This window comes from Pelophylax lessonae (genome assembly GCF_965119305.1).
Source record: "Pelophylax lessonae genome assembly, chromosome: 11".
Taxonomy (NCBI): Eukaryota; Metazoa; Chordata; class Amphibia; order Anura; family Ranidae; genus Pelophylax; species Pelophylax lessonae.
In genome coordinates this window covers 53,884,957-53,903,009 of record NC_138778.1, presented here as the reverse complement: position 1 = coordinate 53,903,009, position 18,053 = coordinate 53,884,957, and the positions used below count along the sequence as shown (strand labels likewise).

The 18,053-nt window shown below is 44.4% G+C and overlaps 1 protein-coding gene across 1 annotated transcript in view; it reads right to left on the bottom strand.

Annotated features, from left to right (window-relative positions):
* Positions 1 to 3,778: 3,778 nt before the first annotated feature.
* LOC309567354 (uncharacterized protein) overlaps positions 3,779 to 18,053 on the bottom strand; it is a gene marked incomplete at its 3' end in the record, with an annotated part of 137,265 nt that continues 122,990 nt past the window's right edge. The window contains exons 22-26 of the mRNA XM_082272769.1: positions 17,372 to 17,614; positions 12,779 to 13,144; positions 7,657 to 7,814; positions 4,064 to 4,197; positions 3,779 to 3,974 (exon numbers count right to left, since the gene is read on the bottom strand). Of these exons, the coding sequence (XP_082128895.1) occupies positions 3,779 to 3,974; positions 4,064 to 4,197; positions 7,657 to 7,814; positions 12,779 to 13,144; positions 17,372 to 17,614 (1,097 nt within the window). The remainder of the gene's footprint in view (positions 3,975 to 4,063; positions 4,198 to 7,656; positions 7,815 to 12,778; positions 13,145 to 17,371; positions 17,615 to 18,053) is intronic.

Sequence of the window (18,053 nt, the reverse complement as noted above, 5' to 3'; positions counted from 1 at the left end):
TCCCAACCCCCATAGCGTGTGCCCCCAGGACCCCCTGATATGTGCCCTCCCAACCCCCATAGTGTGTGCCCCCAGGACCCCCTGATATGTGCCCTCCCAACCCCCATAATGTGTGCCCTCAGGACCCCCTGATATGTGCACTCCCAACCCCCATAATGTGTGCCCTCAGGACCCCCTGATATGTGCCCTCCCAACCCCCATAATGTGTGCCCTCAGGACCCCCTGATATGTGCCCTCCCAACCCCCATAATGTGTGTCCTCAGGACCCCCTGATATGTGCACTCCCAACCCCCACAATGTGTGCCCTCAGGACCCCCTGATATGTGCACTCCCAACCCCTATAGCTGTGGCTGTGTGTGAGAGAGGCAGAGGCTGGGCGGGATTGCCGTGTGTCTCATTGTAGAGGGGAGTTTGTGAGACTACAATATCCAGCATGTCTATGGAGGAGGAGCTCTCCCCCCTTTTCTCTTCTCCCCCCTTTTTCATCTCTCCTCCCTCCCTTCCCATCCTTTACCCCCCCCTCTGTCCTCACTTCCTCTCTGTCCTTTCCCCCTCTCTCCCCCTCTCTCCCCCCTCCCTCCCTCTGTCATCTCTACCTCCCTCTGTCATCCCTCCCTCTGTCATCCCTCCCTCCCTCTGTCATCTCTCTCTCCCTCCCTCTGTCATCCCTCCCTCCCTCTGTCATCCCTCCCTCCCTCTGTCATCCCTCCCTCCCTCCGTCATCTCTCTCTCCCTCCCTCTGTCATCCCTCCCTCCCTCTGTCATCCCTCCCTCCGTCATCCTTCCTTCCCTCCGTCATCTCTCTCCCTCCCTCCCTCCCTCCCTCCCTCCCTCTGTCATCCCTCCCTCCCTCCGTCATCCCTCCCTCCCTCCCTCTGTCATCCCTCCCTCCGTCATCTCTCTCTCCCTCCCTCTGTCATCCCTCCCTCCCTCCCTCCCTCTGTCATCCCTCCCTCCCTCCGTCATCTCTCTCTCCCTCCCTCTGTCATCCCTCCCTCCCTCTGTCATCCCTCCCTCCCTCCGTCATCTCTCTCTCCCTCCCTCCCTCTGTCATCCCTCCCTCCCTCTGTCATCCCTCCCTCCGTCATCCCTCCCTCCCTCCATCATCTCTCTCTCCCTCCCTCCCTCTGTCATTGCTCCCTCCCTCCCTCTGTCATCCCTCCCTCCCTCCGTCATCTCTCTCTCCCTCCCTCCCTCTGTCATCCCTCCCTCCCTCCATCATCTCTCTCTCCCTCCCTCTGTCATCCCTCCCTCCGTCATCTCTCTCTCCCTCCCTCTGTCATCCCTCCCTCCCTCCATCATCTCTCTCTCCCTCCCTCCCTCCCTCCCTCCCTCCCTCTGTCATCGCTCCCTCCCTCCCTCTGTCATTCCTCCCTCCCTCCGTCATCTCTCTCTCCCTTCCTCTGTCATCCCTCTCTCCCTCTGTCATCCCTCCCTCCCTCCGTCATCTCTCTCTCCCTCCCTCTGTCATCCCTCCCTCCGTCATCTCTCTCTCCCTCCCTCCCTCCGTCATCTCTCTCTCCCTCCCTCCCTCCCTCTGTCATCCCTCCCTCCCTCTGCATTGAAAGGGGTCACGCTGGTTATTCTGCATTAAAGGGGTCACGCTGGTTATTTTCCATTAAAGGGGTCACGTTGGCCATTCTGCATTAAAGGGGTTACGCTGGTTATTCTGCATTAAAGGGATCACGCTGGTCATTCTGCATTGAAAGGGGTCAGGCTGGTCGTTCTGCATTGAAAGGGGTCAGGCTGGTCATTCTGCATTGAAAGGGGTCACGCTGGTCATTCTGCATTGAAAGGGGTCACGCTGGTTATTCTGCATTGAAAGGGGTCAGGCTGGTTATTCTGCATTGAAAGGGGTCAGGCTGATTTTTCTGCATTGAAAAGGGTCAGGCTGGTTTTTCTGCATTGAAAAGGGTCAGGCTGGTCATTCTGCATTGAAAGGGGTCACGCTGGTCATTCTGCATAGAAAGGGGGCACGCTGGTCTCTCTGCATTGAAAGGGGGCACGATGATCTCTCTTCATTGAAGGGGGGCACGGCATGCTGGTCATTCTGCATTGAAAGGGGTCACGCTGGTTATTCTGCATTGAAAGGGGTCACGCTGGTCATTCTGCATTGAAAGGGGGCACACTGGTCTCTCTGCATTGAAAGGGGGTACGCTGGTCTCTCTGCATTGAAAGGGGGCACAATGATCTCTCTGCATTGAAGGGGGGCACGGCATGCTGGTCATTCTGCATTGAAAGGGGACACGCTGGTCATTCTGCATTGAAAGGGGGCACACTGGTCATTCTGCATTGAAAGGGGGCACGCTCGCCATTCTGCATTGAAAGGGGGCACGCTGGTCATTCTGCATTGAAAGGGGGCACGCTGGCCATTCTGCATTGAAAGGGGGCACGCTGGTCTCTCTGCATTGAAGGGGGGCACGCTGGTCTCTCTGCATTGAAAGGGGGCACGCTGGTCCCTCTGCATTGAAGGGGGGCACAGCATGCTGGTCTCTCTGCATTGATGGGGGCACACTCTACCTTGATTACTGAAGGCCCCTTTCACACTTTTGTGACCTCAAAGTCACGCAATTTTTAACAGCGTTTTTTGCCGCAAAGCAATGCCTATTACATTTTTCTGTTTGCGCCCCCCAGAAGGGGGCATTTGGGTTGGATGGAGCCGGGGTGGGCATATGGGGTGGATGGAGGTTGGATGGGTGTTTGGGATAGATAGTGCTAGGGTGGGCATTTGGGGTGGATGGAGCTAGGGTGGGCATTTGAGGTGGATAGAGCTGCTGGGGGCATTTGGGGTGGATGGGGGGGGTGTATGGAGCTGGGTGGGCATTTGGGGTGTATAGAGCTGGGGGTGGATGGTGCAGAGTCTGACCCCTGCATTCTGTACATTACACACTCCTGTCCCCTGCATTCTGTACATTACACGCTCCTGTCCCCTGCATTCTATACATTACATATTCCTGTCCCCTGCATTCTGTACATTACACACTCCTGCACTATATACACAATACTGTACATTAGATACTTCTCACCAAAGTCTTCATTGTCCCCAACAGTTGCTGGTTGCTATGCAGTCTCTGACTATTTTAATGAAGTTCTTCTTTAAGGTAGGCTGAGCAATCAAAGCATATTTTATGAGTACTAGGAAGTCTGGGTTTTGTTTACCCTATCCCTTAAGCCCCTCCCACTGCTAAGCAATTGGCCACACCACTACGCGCGCCGCAGGTTTTGTTTCCTTTTCGGTGTCCCTCATTGCGAACTTCAAAAGTTGGGAGGTATGTGTATTGTTTACCATTGGCGCACTGAATGTGAAAGTCAAAGAAAATCCCAAACTTTGGGTTGTCCCCAGAAAAGTAATAGAGGGGAAATCTGCCAGTGGGGACACTAGGTATGGTGGCCTGGGGGTCCCCCAAAAGATTGCCTTAATTTGCAGCGATTTCCTCTCACTTCCTGTTTTGGCTAAAGGACAGGAAGTGAAGGTAGATCTCCCAATGGGACACAGATGGCAAAAAATAAACTAACAGGGGTTATAACAACCTTCCCGTACTCTATCCAAAATGAGGAAAAAAAGGTTTGCCTATGATTCTGCTTTAAGGTTAATTTTTACTTTTTATACAAAGTCTTCATAGCTGCTTTCTTGGTATTGCTTTAGAGCTATCATATAAAAAATGGAGCAATAATAGGCTTACAGAATTCTCTATGCACAGGTACTGTTAGATAAGATAACACAAGAATAGCAAAGGTCAGTTTAAGCAGAGCTTACATTGTGGTGCCAGTTATTGTTTTATTCGAATAATTCGTCATCAGCTTCTGCATCTACAGCTTCTGCATCTACATCTGTTACATTTATGGTGTGGAAACCCTTAATGGCTGAAAAGTGTTTGGAAGTAAAATGCGCCATAAACTGTCTTGTGCCAGTTCTTGAAGGAGTAATTTCTATCACCACAGTGCGTGTCTCTCTGGGGCCGAGCTCTGGAACTCTAAAAATAAGAGTTAGTTATTAATATTGTGTATGCTACATGTTTTATTTCTGTTAGTAACCACTCTGAATATCAGAGATCTTACTTACTTTTTCTTCATTTTTTTATTGACTAAGCCACTGCCTCCAACAGTCAACATTCCATCACTTAGTTTGGTAGATAAAGGATTTGTATAAGTAACCTCCACTTCCACAGGGTTATTTACTATTGCAATTGCGTGGATCTGTGGGAAAGAAAATAAAACTCTTAAGGAAATACAAGCAGTTTAGATATTAAGTATTAACTCCCCTAGCGGTATTCCCGAGTGTGGCTCAGGGTTCATTTTCAGTACCAAAAGCGGTAACCCCGAGCCACACTTGGGATTACCCCAAAATCTTACTCACCTTCCCTGCGATCCACTCCCCCCCCCCCCCCCGCCGTCCACCCCGTCGTCCTCACACTCTCTCCCCGCTCTGTGCACGCCCGATTGCCGGCACTTGCCTTTCTGATTCCCTTTGCTGCGAGCGTTGCGATGCCGGGCGGTGGAACCGGCGGCAAATTCAAAAGTGTTAATACACCAAATGACATGATCCAAAGCTGTGATCCTAACGGATTACACTGTATCATGCCATTTCACCTGGTGACTTTTCCAGTGCCCTGCCTGTGCTTTTCCAGTGCTTTGTGCCTGGAAATCTTTGAATGACCATGGCATCCAAAAAGCGTTTTTTTTTTTTGCGCAAAAGCACTTTTAGACAAACTGAAAAACAGCGACAGCGAAACTGAGTTACTTGAAGAACTGAGCGATAGCGATTCGTGGGGAAATTCGTCATCAGGTACGGAAAGTGACGACAGCAATAATTCTGATGTCTCTTTCTGGCACATAGCTTGTGGAATTTGGGAAGTATATCAAATGATTCTTCAGAATTTGCAACGGAGCTATGTGCCAGAAAGAGACATCAGAATTGTCACTGTCGTTACTTTCCGTACCTGATGACGAATTTTCCCACAAATCTCTATCGCTCAGTTCTTCAAGTAACTCCGTTTCGCTGTCGCTGTTTTCCAGTTCGTCTAAAAAGCGCTTTTGAGCAAAAAGAAAGCTTTTTGGGCGCCATGGTCGTTCTCAATTTTCCAGGCACAAAGAACTGGAAAAGCACAGGCAGGGCACTGGAAAAGTCACCAGGTGAAATCCTGTGGTGAAATGGCATGACACAGTGTAATCCGTTAGGATCACAGTTTTGTATCATGTAATTTAGTGTATTTACATTTTTGAAATTGCCGCCGGTTCCACCCCCCTGCGTCGCAACGCTCGCAGGGAAGGGAACCGGAAGACAGGTGCCGGCATCGGCCGAGCACACAGTGGGAGGACAGCGGGAGGATGGCGGGGGAGTACAGCGGGGGATTGCAGGGGAAGATGAGTTTTAAAATGTACAGAACAGATTTCCGTGCAAAAAAATGTACCACTTTTAGCACAGAAATCTGGGCATAATCAAACCGCCAGGGAGGTTAAAGTATAGATATATTTATCTTCTGATTCGTTTTGATTTCATCCTAATGCTGGCCACACACAGGAAAGTTCAGATATTTTCAATTTCAATTTTCTATTTAAAGAAAAACTACAGGCATGGTATATTTTTTAGACATGTGTACTACTGAAAATTTTGATTTGTTTAGTTTTAGTTTCATTCGATTTTTTTTTTTTTTTCGTTTATTGGATCATTCGTTATGTTTGGCATTCGTTACTTCGGATCATTCGTAACTTTGCATGCATGCGTATTCGCTCCGTTCCATTCGTTTAGATGCGGCATTCCTTACTTCAGGTAATTTGTAACTTTGGATGCATTTGTATTCATTCCATTTCATTTGTTTAAATACGGCATTGGTTACTTCAGATAATTTGTAACTCGTATTCGTTACGTTCCATTCGTTTAGATACGGCATTCGTTACTTCAGGCTCAGACTCTTCATTCATTCGGACATTGGTGGTTTTATTCCTAATTAACAAATCCAACAAAACAGTGCCACTGACCCACCACACCCTGTCTGGACTGTGGATGGAATGCAGTCTGACACAGGAAAACACACAAGGGAATAAGGAATAAGCTCATTGGCCAGAGATAACACACTAACACTGCCCATCCGAAAATCAAATGAATCCGAATATATCAAAAAGAAATTCGAATGCATTCATCAATTATTTCATTATATTCAGCAATAGCGAATAGTCAGAAAAAACGAAAATACAAAAACGAAATTATCCAAATGTAATCGATTCGTTAAATTTGTAGGTTGAATCGATTTTCGTTCTTTCAGGTTTTTGTATTTTCGTTCTTTCGGGTTTTTGTTCTTTCAGATTTTCGGATTTTTCTGACAATTTGTTCTTGCACAGATTCGTCAAAAGAGTCTTTCGTTAATTTGGATGCTCCTGAATGAACAAATATGCCGAATTTCGTCTGAAAACAAATTTGCAACAAAACGAACTGCACATGTCTAATGCTGGTCCAATGTATCTATGTACATACAATACCTGGTCAATGCCCCTGGAAGCTACAAGTTACTGAAGTAGACACTATTACCCCAGTGATCTCTGCTTCTGGGCCTTAACTGAGATGCTTAGCACAGGCACCATTCAACGATTTTCATTTTCTAAATGAATGCAAAGTTTTCGCTGACTGGAGGAGGTGTAAAGCACCACCCCCCCCCCTTCCACCTCATCCAATCAGAGAATGCTTTGCATCCATTGAGGAGATGCAAAATATTCCCTGAATTGTGCCCGTATAGTATATTAGGTTGAAAAAAGAAAACACAAGTCCATTGAGTTCAACCAAACAAAAAAAACTTGCATCCTCAGAACCTTCCTGCATTTAAATTTAAAAAGAACACTTATAAAGTGTCTGCTATGATTGGGGAAAAAAATAATTTCTGATCCAACTAACCACACAGTTTGTATGGTTAAAAAAATCCTTAATCCTCCTTTTCTCCAGACACAAATGGTGCAAATGCAAAGACTCTAAAGTGAATAACTTTTCACAATTACTATTTATATAATCAAAATCAGTTCAGGCATGATTACAGATTCTCTGTATTTATTTAACAGTTTCTTGGTGTGGACTTATCACGCATGGTTCATTTATTAGATAGCCCCCACCTGTTGAGCCAGAGGTTGCTGGAATAGTGACCCGGACAGGCCCTCTACTGTCAGTACCGGTGTGTGTGGTCATTCTGGCCATAGCCTAATAAGATGCAGCTTTTCAACTACTACCAGGACACTGCAATTACAGTGGGGTGGCACTTCATCTTTGGGCATTTGATGCCTCCAGCTGTACCCCTTTGTTACTAGCAGTACCCTAACGGGATTTAGGGTACCCAACTCTTCTAGGCCTAGTGATGTCAGCCTTGTCATAAGCATCTGAAAAGTCAAGTGCAATTGTTCACTTTTTTCTTCCAAGTTCTTTTATTTTTTTAATCTAGATGTGGTTTTATACTTTTATCCTATGTAGGCTCTGTCATTTGGACCTATGGAACAGGACCAGTTCTTCCATTAAGAAGATCATTTTGCAAGCTTAGACTGATCCACATTATTATGCTGTTTCTAGGTAGTAATGTAAGAGAGAGCTACAATGTAATGCAAAGATTGTACAAAGAAACTTTTAGAATAATTATGTGCTGCTAGCCAATCATGTTTATGCCATTCTAATTTCTTTACCTCAATTTTTAGGGGAGGTCTTTCAATAAATAGTACTTTCCGAACAAGCATTTTCTTTCCACTTTTCAATATGCACAAAGCAACAACTTCAATAAGATTGTGGTTTATGATTTCCTCTTCATATTGTGCGGCATATAGGTTCACTGGGATTTGTTTATCTGTATAAAAAAAATACAATATTAGAGGTCTGAACATTGTACATAATTTACTCTTTCTACTGTAATGAGACAACCTCCATCTGGCTTTGTGACAACACTGAACGTCAAACTGTGCTTCGTCACTCACTTTATCAGGAAAGCTGGCTGTTTGTTGAATGCTGATGCTAATGAGTACTGACTCATACAAGAGTCAGTTGAGGTGCGATGACGTCACCGGGTGACATCATGCCCCTTAGTTATTTAAGAACTGCCTGCTATAAAACGGCAGGAGCCTTTGTGAAGTGGAGAACTGTTTTTTTTTTTTTGTAAGGGTCGACGGTAGCGGCAGACATCGTGATTGACGATGCATCTACTTCAAGAGCATTTATTTTTATGTTTGTTTTTTTTAATAAAAGACTTGTCAAAAATTGCCTCCTGTGTTTTTTTACACTACACTTTTTTTTCGGGTAAAAAAGTAGGGATACTATGTAACCCATACTCATTCACATGGGGGGCCAAGATCTGGGGGCGCCTTTGTTAAAGGGGGTTTCCAGATTCTGACAAGTCACCCCCTGCACCCCCACAACCACTGGGCCAGGGTTGTGGGGAAGAGGCCCTTGTCCTCATCAACATCGGGACAAGGTGCTCTGGTGGGAGCAGAACCCCTCCTGCCCAAAACGCCCCCCCCCCATGTTGAGGGTGGTATGATTCAGGAGGGCGGCAGCACTTGCTCGTCTCCCCTCTTGCCTGGCATGCCGGGTGCATGCTCGGATAAGGGTCTGGTATGGAGCGTGGGAGAACCCTACGCTGTTTTAAAAAAAAATGGCATGGGGTCCCCCATACCAAACCTGACCAAACCTGAAGGGCCTGGTATAGACTGGGTGGGGGAGACGCCCGCACAGTTTTTTAAAAAAAAGTTTTTTAATGCCAGCATTCTTTTTTTTACATTCAGCTGTCAGCACGGAATCCCGCTGATAGTTGATGAATCATTGGTTTTTAAGGAGGTGGTGGCTGCATGTTCCTTAAAGGAGTTGTAAAGTCAGGAAGGCTTCTTATCTTAATGCATTCTATGCATTAAGATAAAAAGCCTTCTGTGTGTAGCAGCCTCTCCAGCACCCCCCAATACTTACCTGTGCCCCTCTCTCTCCAGTGATGTCCATGAGTCCCTCCGCCATCCAGGACTCTCCCTCCTGATTGGCTGAGATACAGCCGCAGAGCCAACCGTCGGCTGGGATCAGCTGATCGGATTGTGCAGGCACGCCCCCTACCCAGAAGCGCTGATCACGTACCAGATATGTGATCCAGTGCACAGCAGTCGCCCTTTCACAGTAAATGTGTGTGGGCCAGTCTGCAAGCAGTTAAAGGTCCAGTTGACCTCTAGTCCATTTACATTGTTTTCTATCAAGACTTGATGATGGGGGCGCTTTTAAACCCCTGAAATGCATTGGCTACTCTTTGGATTGTCCCCCTGACTTTTATTGGAATAAAGATGTAACTGTACATCTTAGCAGTGGTGTGGCACTTCAATTTGCATTTTTGTTACATTATACTACAAGACAAGGAGACCGCGAGGAGCCTCTGGGGTGTATAAACAGTTTGCCTGGGAACCAGATTATTTACACGTCAATACTTAAAACCATGATGACCTTATGGGTTGGGTCCAGTGCTATTTTTCCACTTTCATTAACTAATAGTTTATTGCTGTCTGTGTTGTAAAAAACTATTGAAGCTCACTCTCTGTTTAAAAAGAACAATGTTGCTTTAAAAAACTTACAAATCCATTATTTCTCCTTACCAATACACTTGGTCAAGCCATGATAAAGGGAAACTTCAAAAACCCCTGAAATGTTTTGGCTGTTTCCAACTTTATATAGTTATGGTAGAACAAATTGCTTCTGAACTCTGAGAACATTGGTAAGATGCTATTGTGTCTTTTAAATCCCCAGCAGCTGCAGGCAGTGTTAAGCAATTCATCCTCAAAGTGCACTGCAGAAACTCCAAAGTTTATTTTTTTCAGGAGCTAAGCGCACCTTGCTCCCCTTTTCCAAACTCCCGCTCTGTACTTACATTAGAAAATAGAAGGCTGGAAGGCTGCTGAGTCAGTGCTGAGAGGTAGGAGCTTGGTGAGCTGAGTTCCAAAGAAAATAACTTGAACATGTGCTTTTGCAATGAAATTGAGGATACATTTCTCCACAGTGCCTGCAGCTACAGAGGTTAGGGATGGCCTTCTAAATAGCAAATAATCACTTCAAAATGCAGGAAAAGGTTGCCATCATCCCTCCTATACACATTTTCTGTACAAAACCTCTTCTGGGGATTTTGTAGGCAACCAAAGAAAAAAATATATATACATATATTTTTTTTGTTAAAAAAGTTTTACATTACACATAATAAAAGCCCCTCCCTGTGGTTTGGGAGTGTTGAAAATAGTTGATTAAAAGCTACTTAGGTTTACTTAAAAGGGGCTAACTTCAGCGCTTGCCTCAATACTCAAAACCATAAGTAATGCAAACTAATAAAAAGTGCTAATAATGCATGGATAAACCATTTTGAAAGTGCTCCATGTCAAACATAAATAAATAGCAGCAAAATGTGTTATATAAACATGTGCAAATGTGCATATATATTGTGTTAAAGTGTTCAGTACTTGTAAAATAAAAGGATTAATATCTTTTATAGCGAATTGTGCAGAATAATGATCACAAAATAGTCCAGTAAACTTGATAAATAGTCTTGTGCAAAAAAGAGGGTCAACATCACATGATTGTGCTCCACGTACTGTGGTATATACAGTTGGTGTTTGCTGTCATAGAAGTGAACCCTCTCAGTAAACCTCCAACTGGAATCCTCCAATGCGTTTCAAATGTCAGTTTACAATACTTTCTTCCTCAGGAAAGTACCACAATCATAGTCACATGTGATATAATTTATAGCCCCCAGAACCAAGCACAGACCCCAGGCACGGAGAAGAGGAAAGCAGAGTGCACCTCGATATAACGGAACTGAGACATTAATCCAGCTTTAAGATAAAAATGCTCTCCTTTCCACAAGTGTTCTGTTATATGTCGATTAGGACTATGTTTGAGCTTTAAACTTGAAATCCTGAAACTTTTTTAACAAAAAATATATACAGTATGTATATACATGGGCGTCCGTAGGTAGGGGCAAGGGAAATCTCAACTTCCCCTTTAAAGTGGTTGTTAAGCCACTTTATACCATCCTGTCTGGTCTGTTTATTAATCCTGTGTGCCCCTGTGTCTGTTTTTAAAAAAAATAAGGCGTTCTTTACCAGTTTTCAGAGCGCCGAGCACTGCTCATGTGATCCATCAGCTCTCTCCTCTCCCCATCTGAGAGCTGCCTGCAGCAGGTGGGGCTGAGGATTCCTCACTGTCGTCAGTCGGGAGGGGAGGAGGAGGGGGAGAGGAGGGGAAAGGCAGCGGGTCACGTGAGCGGTGATTGGCGCTCTGAAAACTTGTAAAGAATGGCTTATTTTTATAAAACACATACACAGACACAGGGGCACACAGAATTATTAAACAGACTGTAGACATGATAATAAACTTTAAAGCTTCATTCACATGTCAGCGTATCGATCGCGGGCAGAATCACCGCAATTCTGCCCGCGATCCGGAAATCATTGCAAATCGAGGGACGCCTGTGCGTTGCCTGTGATTTGCAATAGCACCCCAAACGCTGTGCGATGTTGCCGTGATTTGTGCCTGCCGAATTGCGGTAACATCGCGCAAAAAAAATTGCGGGACGCATGACGCCCCAAAGAAGCTCTTGTACCTTTTTTGGGCGTCATGCGTTCCGCAATTTTTTTTTGCGCGATGTTATCGCGATTCGGCAGTCGCAAATCGCGGCAACATTGCACAGTGTTTGGGGTGCTATTGAAAATCACGGGCAACGCACAGGCGTCCCACGATTTGCAATGATTTCCGGATCGCGGGCAGAATCACAGCGATACGCTGACATGTGAATGAAGCCTTAATGAAACTACAGCAGCAGGAGGTGCACTGAGACAGGAGTAGACAGGCAGGGAGGGAGGGGGGAAAGAGGACAAAGGAGGACAGAAGGGCTGCGGATGACAGAGGCACGTAAACTGACCACAGTGTCAGGGCTAAGCAGCCATGGTATACTGTGGTCAGTTTACAGAGGGGAGGACATAGCCAGGCAGGATCAGCCAGGTATTTTAGGTGATACGGGAGGGGGGGCAATGAATAGTCTAGCCACAGGTTCAGTCCACAGGTTGGTACAGTATAGCCTGGGTAAACTTGTTTTAATTTTAAGTAACCTTAGGAAGAGTAGATAATTCTATAAGGTTTTTATTACTGTCCGTGACCCCTTCTTGGAGAGTTATCTGATCCCTGCGACTGGAAGTGGGGTCAGATATTCCCAGTCAGAACACAGATTGTGAATAAAGACATAATAAAGGCTCTATCCATTCAAAGCTCTGTCCAAAATGTTGGCTGAAGTTGGGCTTTAAGTGCAGTTCCATACATCCCACATCAATGTTTCAGAAAGTGGCTTTTACAGTATGGAGTAAGAATGTCCTGCAAGATAGAAGGAAGTTCGAGTCACTTCCTCAAGAGTCATTAGAGTCATTTCTTCAAGATTAGCTTAGAAAGACATGGTGAGGGGCAAGAAGGAGTGTGTACGGATGGGAGGAGAACAGAAGAAAGAGAAAGGAGAAAGCAAGAGAGCAAGTAGCTGAATGTAGGGTACTAAGTGGAAATATCACGACATCGACATGGTTATGTGACCTTGGGCAATGCAGTGATAACAGGGACTGCAATACCTGTCATGAATCCGAACACTATAGAAAATGGAAATCCCACACTAATAGTAGCAAGGTAATTTCTGGTGGCACCATAGCCAAATAAACAACAGAAGACTGGGAGATAGTTGCCTGTATACATTACATATCCTAATTTTTGACTGGAGTTAATTCATTAAAGATATTTTTAAATATGAAACAATGTTACCTTTCTTGGGTGCCAGTGTAAGAGATGTCTGATCTGAAAATAATTCACATATTGGCTTGCCAGTGTACTCAATAGAAGATGAGCTTAATTTTACATTTATATTTTGAGTCTTTTTGCCAGTGTTCACCAGGGTTAGAGTTAGACTTATATCGTCACCAAATGCCGTGGATGACGTCAGCTTAAATTTCCCTTCAATGTCCAGCTTTTCTTTCACAGTTTCAGCTTCATCAAGGTCAAATTCAGTGTTCCTCTTTTTGCGACGTTTCTTTCCAATGCCTCTTTTGCTAAGGCCATCCTTATTAATGATACCCATTTTCATCAGCTTTTCACGCGCTTTTAGGTAAATAGCTCTTTCCTCGGGTGATCCTAAAACAGAGCATCAATCATATTTCTTAAAAAAATATTATTGTAGCTTTTTTTTTTCTTCATCTGCACATTTTTCATACATTACTATTATATTTTGTAATATATAGTGCCACCATCTCTGTGGTGCTGTACAGGAGCAAGGGTCCTGCACACAAGAGCTTACAGTGTTTATGAATAGGGGGAAGAATAATAGTTAAAAATGTATATGCTGATTCCTCCAGGATTAAATAGTATTCAAAAGTTGACAATGCAGATTTTAATGGCAGCCTCTGTTTGGCAACTGAGAGCAAATATATATATTGTACCTGGTATTTTTGGGTATGATAAGCATGCGGTTTACGCCCCTTCCTCTCTTGTGACAGCAATTGTGCTCTGTTATTGGTCCAGTATTGTCACATATGGGGTTATTTACTAAAACTGCATGGTGCAAAATCTGTTGCAGCTGTGCAAAGAAATCAATCAGCTTCCAGGTTTTATTGTCAAAGCTTAATTGAACAAGCTGATGTTAGAAGCTGATTGGTTACCATGCACAGATGCGCCATATTCTGAGTGCACCAGTTTTAGTAAATCTACCCCTTGGTGACAGAGGGAGTCCTGTTAACCCTGTTTAGGCTACCAGGTCTGTCATCCTCACTTACTTGGGTATTAAGATTTTTCAACAAGCGTGAGCACATACTGTATAACTTGAACCTGGCATTTCATTGAGCAAATTTTTAAGATAATTTTTTTACAGCGGCACTAGAAAAAGTATTGGAGAGACACAAAGAAAAGTGGGAGGATCCCCTTAACCACCTGCCTACTGGGCCCCTTCACCTGTTCATACTTTGAACTGTACCCATATGAAATTTGTATAATTTTTTTTCACACAAATAAAGCTTTCTTTTGGTGCTATTTATTCACCAGTGGGTTTTTCTTTTTTTGTAAGAAGACCAAACCTTTTGAAAAAAAAAAACTTTTTTTCTTAGTTTCTGTTATAAATTTTGCAAACAGGTAATTTTTCTCTTTCACTGATGTGCACTGATGAGGCTGCACTGATGGGCACTAATAGATAGCGCTGATGGGCAATGATGAGGTGACACTGGTGGGCACTGATGAGGGGGCACTGATATGCGGCACTGATGGACGGGCACTAATAGGCAGCACTGAAAGGCACCTATAGGCAGCACTGATGAGGAGGCACTGATTGGCAGCCCTGATGGATACTGATGGGCAGCACCGATGGGTACTGTTGGGGCTGCACTGATAATCAGGACACTGATGATCAGTGTGGATGTCCCCTTTCACACTAGCCCATTACCAGCTCTCTCTCTCCTCACGCTATGAGAGGGTGAGGAAAGGAATGCCGATAACCGACAAGTGTGTTTACATGTGATCAGCTGTGATTGGACACAGCTGATCACGTGGTAAAGAGCCACTGTGATTGGCACTTTACCCCGATTTGTGATCACAGAATGCGCAGCGTGCAGGGGGTTTTGGGAGGACATCAATAGACGCCCTCCCAGAACTGGAAGACCACGCTGTAATGTGTACATGTTTCAGTGGAAAAAAACTCGCTGTAAAATGTGCAAATTTTTCCAGCATGGACAAAAGTCCTTTACACATAAAGGGAAAACTTACCAGTTCGACAATTTCCACAACTGCTCCACCGACCACGTCATTTACTGTCTCACCTGCCCCTGCCATCTTTTGTATGTAGGGCAAACTATTTGCCCCTTGAGACAACGCTTCTGTCGACATAGACGTTTTATAGAGACAGGAAGCGATAAGCATAGTGTGCCCCGCCATTTTTTAGAATTTCATCAACGTTCCACCTCGGACCTACGGGTCTGGGTGTTAGAATCTATACCCAATAACCTACCTGCAGCTGAATGTTTCACATTGCTTTGTGAACGGGAAACATTTTGGATTTACACCTTAGATTCCCTTAGCCCTAATGGGTTGAATGAAGAATTAGACGTCAATACCATTGTATAACAGCCTTATTTATCCCTTGTATACTTCTCCTCTAATGTTACCATTTATCATTTCAGGTTTCCCCTCTCTTTTTCATTGTTAGTCATTCAAATTTCTCCCATTAATTTGTAAGTATTTTGTCCGCCCTCCTCCTTCCACACCCCAACCCCCCCTCCCCCCCATCTCTTTCTCCCCCTCCGCCCCCCCCCCCACACACCCCTCTCTTCCCCCTGTGCCCCCACCCCCACCAACCCTACATAACACAACCCCCCCCCAACCCCCCCCCCTCATATATCTAATATAATATATATCCAATTTATTTAATAATCATTTATTTAATAATTAATTTTTTTTTATCTTTTTTTATATGCCCAGCAGCCATGTATCGCATCTTCATCATCCATGATGTTCTTGTTTTTTTTTTTTTGTTTTTTGTTATTATCTGTTTTTTTTTCTTTTTTTTGTTCTTTCTGGTATGGTTAGGATCTGTTTATATCCACCATGACCAGTACTGTATACCCTCGAACATGTTGTACTGTACTATACATTCATTTTGTATATGGTCGCACTAGCTTAATTCATATATTTACCATGGTGTGTCTAGTCACATATTTCCATGCATTGTTGCCATATCTGCCTATTGTCCTTTTCTAAGTGACCCCTTAATACTTCTATTTCCTCACAACATTCCCAGTGTCTGTATTAATCAGCCCACAGTGTTGCCCTTTTAAGTACTTGTTGCCCTGTTTAATTGTCCGGGACACGCCCCCCAGCATTTGCATATAAAAGACACTCTCTCTCCCTATGTTATTCACTTCAACTGAAGAAGGGGTGCGCATGCCCTGCCCGGGCCCTCGTGCAGACTCCGAAACGCATCTTGAAGCTCCCTCAGCCATCTTGCCAGTTTCCTGCTGCTGACGTCAGACGCCTTCTGCATCTTTCTGATCTCCCCGATCGCCCAGACGCACACAGCCAGCTGGTCTGGCACTCTGTACCTGAGGCACCCTGGATTGTGTGGACCCCTCTCACCATCGTGGAACCGTTTTGGACCTGATAGACGCTTTTATCCTTAATTTACAACCATACCATGTTCCCCACATCCCACCAGGAGATATTGCCACGATACCAATGAGAAAGTATTTATATACCCATAAGCTATTTACTGTACCTATAGGTAAGCCATATTATAGGCTTACTGTACCTATAGGTAAATGTCAACCATGGAAGTTTACTCCCACTTTAGGATCCTGGAAAGCATTGAAAGGTCAACTAACAAAAATGGTATCTACTGCATATCTAAGCATCTACTGGTAGCATGTATGTGTGCTGGAGTGCAGATCCCACTGGTGGCATGGATTATGCTGAGTGAGCTATGGGTGCTGGAGTGCAGGTCCCCCTGGTGGCAAGGACACTGGGGATTGATATTTGTGTGCTGGAGTGCAGATCCCACTGGTGGCATGGATTCTGCTGAGTGAGCTATGTATGCTGGAGTGCAGATCCCACTGGTGGCATGAACAATGGAGAATGAGATATACAGTCAGGTATAAACTGTTGTAATTCCTACACCTTTCACCTGATTTGGATGTAAATACCCTCAAATTAAAGCTGAAAGTCTGCAGTTAAAGCACATCTTGTTTGTTCCATTGCAAATCCATTGTGGTGGTGTATAGAGCCAAAAAGATTAGAATTGTGTGTTGATGTCCCAATATTTATGGACCTGACTATATGTATGCTGGAGTGCACATCCCACTGGCAACATGGATACTGGGGAGTATGATGTGTGTGCCGCACTGCAGATCCTAATGGGGGTATGGATAGTGAAGACTAGGCAGTGTGTGTGTATTGGAGTGCAGAATTCATTGGTTTCACTGGTAGTGGGAAAAGGGCTGTGCATGCTGCAATGCAGGTCTAACTGGTTACATGGATACTAGGGAGTGAGTTGAGTGCTGGAGTGCAGACTTAATTGGTAGTTGCCTGGATGCCATGCTAATTAAATGGTTTCAATGCTTTCGACCTACTGATCTGAAACTTATGCAACTCAGGAACTTTGACTTCACCCTGACTTCACTAATTGCATGCTTGCACAATATTTAAGAAGGATGTAAAGCCAGAGGAAACTAGCATTCCCCATATTTCTCTATCAAGTTCCTAATAACAAGAATTTACAGCTTATTCTGTCAGTAGTTATAAGGAAGGTGATCTGTTAACATAATTTTGTGCCATTTATTCAGCTATGGTTGTTAGCCAACAGTGACTCTTATTTGTTCCAGTTACCTTCTGGGTACTTATAGCTTTCTGTTATGTCTATTCTTTCATCGCTTCCTACAGCCTTTGTACTAATGTTTTTCCCAATTTGCTCAATGTCGGTGTACACTTTCTCCTTCACATCTTTGTCATAGTAGATCCAAGTGTTACGGTCAGCATTCACTTCGGAGAAGATAAAGGGGCCATCATGGTTCAGGTCAACTTCTCCTTCTTTAATAGCATGTACTGAGGCCGGCCCACAACAGTGAATGCCTAAAATTAAGAGGACACAGTGAGATGCCAATTTATCACAATGTTACACTAGTAACTGCAACCATAGGAAACAATTATTCTTTTGTATAAATGGTACCTTTTGATGGTAACATTGTGAACTTCAGCATGTTCAGGGAAGGATCACAAACATAGCGTTTATTATATTACTTGAATAAAGAGCCTGTTTTCGGGGTTTGTTCCAATAAACACATTGTCTCTCATTGTTCTAAAATACATGATTATACAAGGATAAGTAAAGGCAAGAGCTGTTTCATCCACCTTCTTTTTTTCTTATGTAGCCTGGTACTTTACTGGCGAAGAGAGGCAGTAGCAGCCCCACTTTATCTGTTGCTTCCTCTGTCTGTGTGCCCACAAAGGACTTCTATCTACACACAGTTCTAGCAGAGGCTTTTACTGTAGAACTGCAATAGCCAGAGCA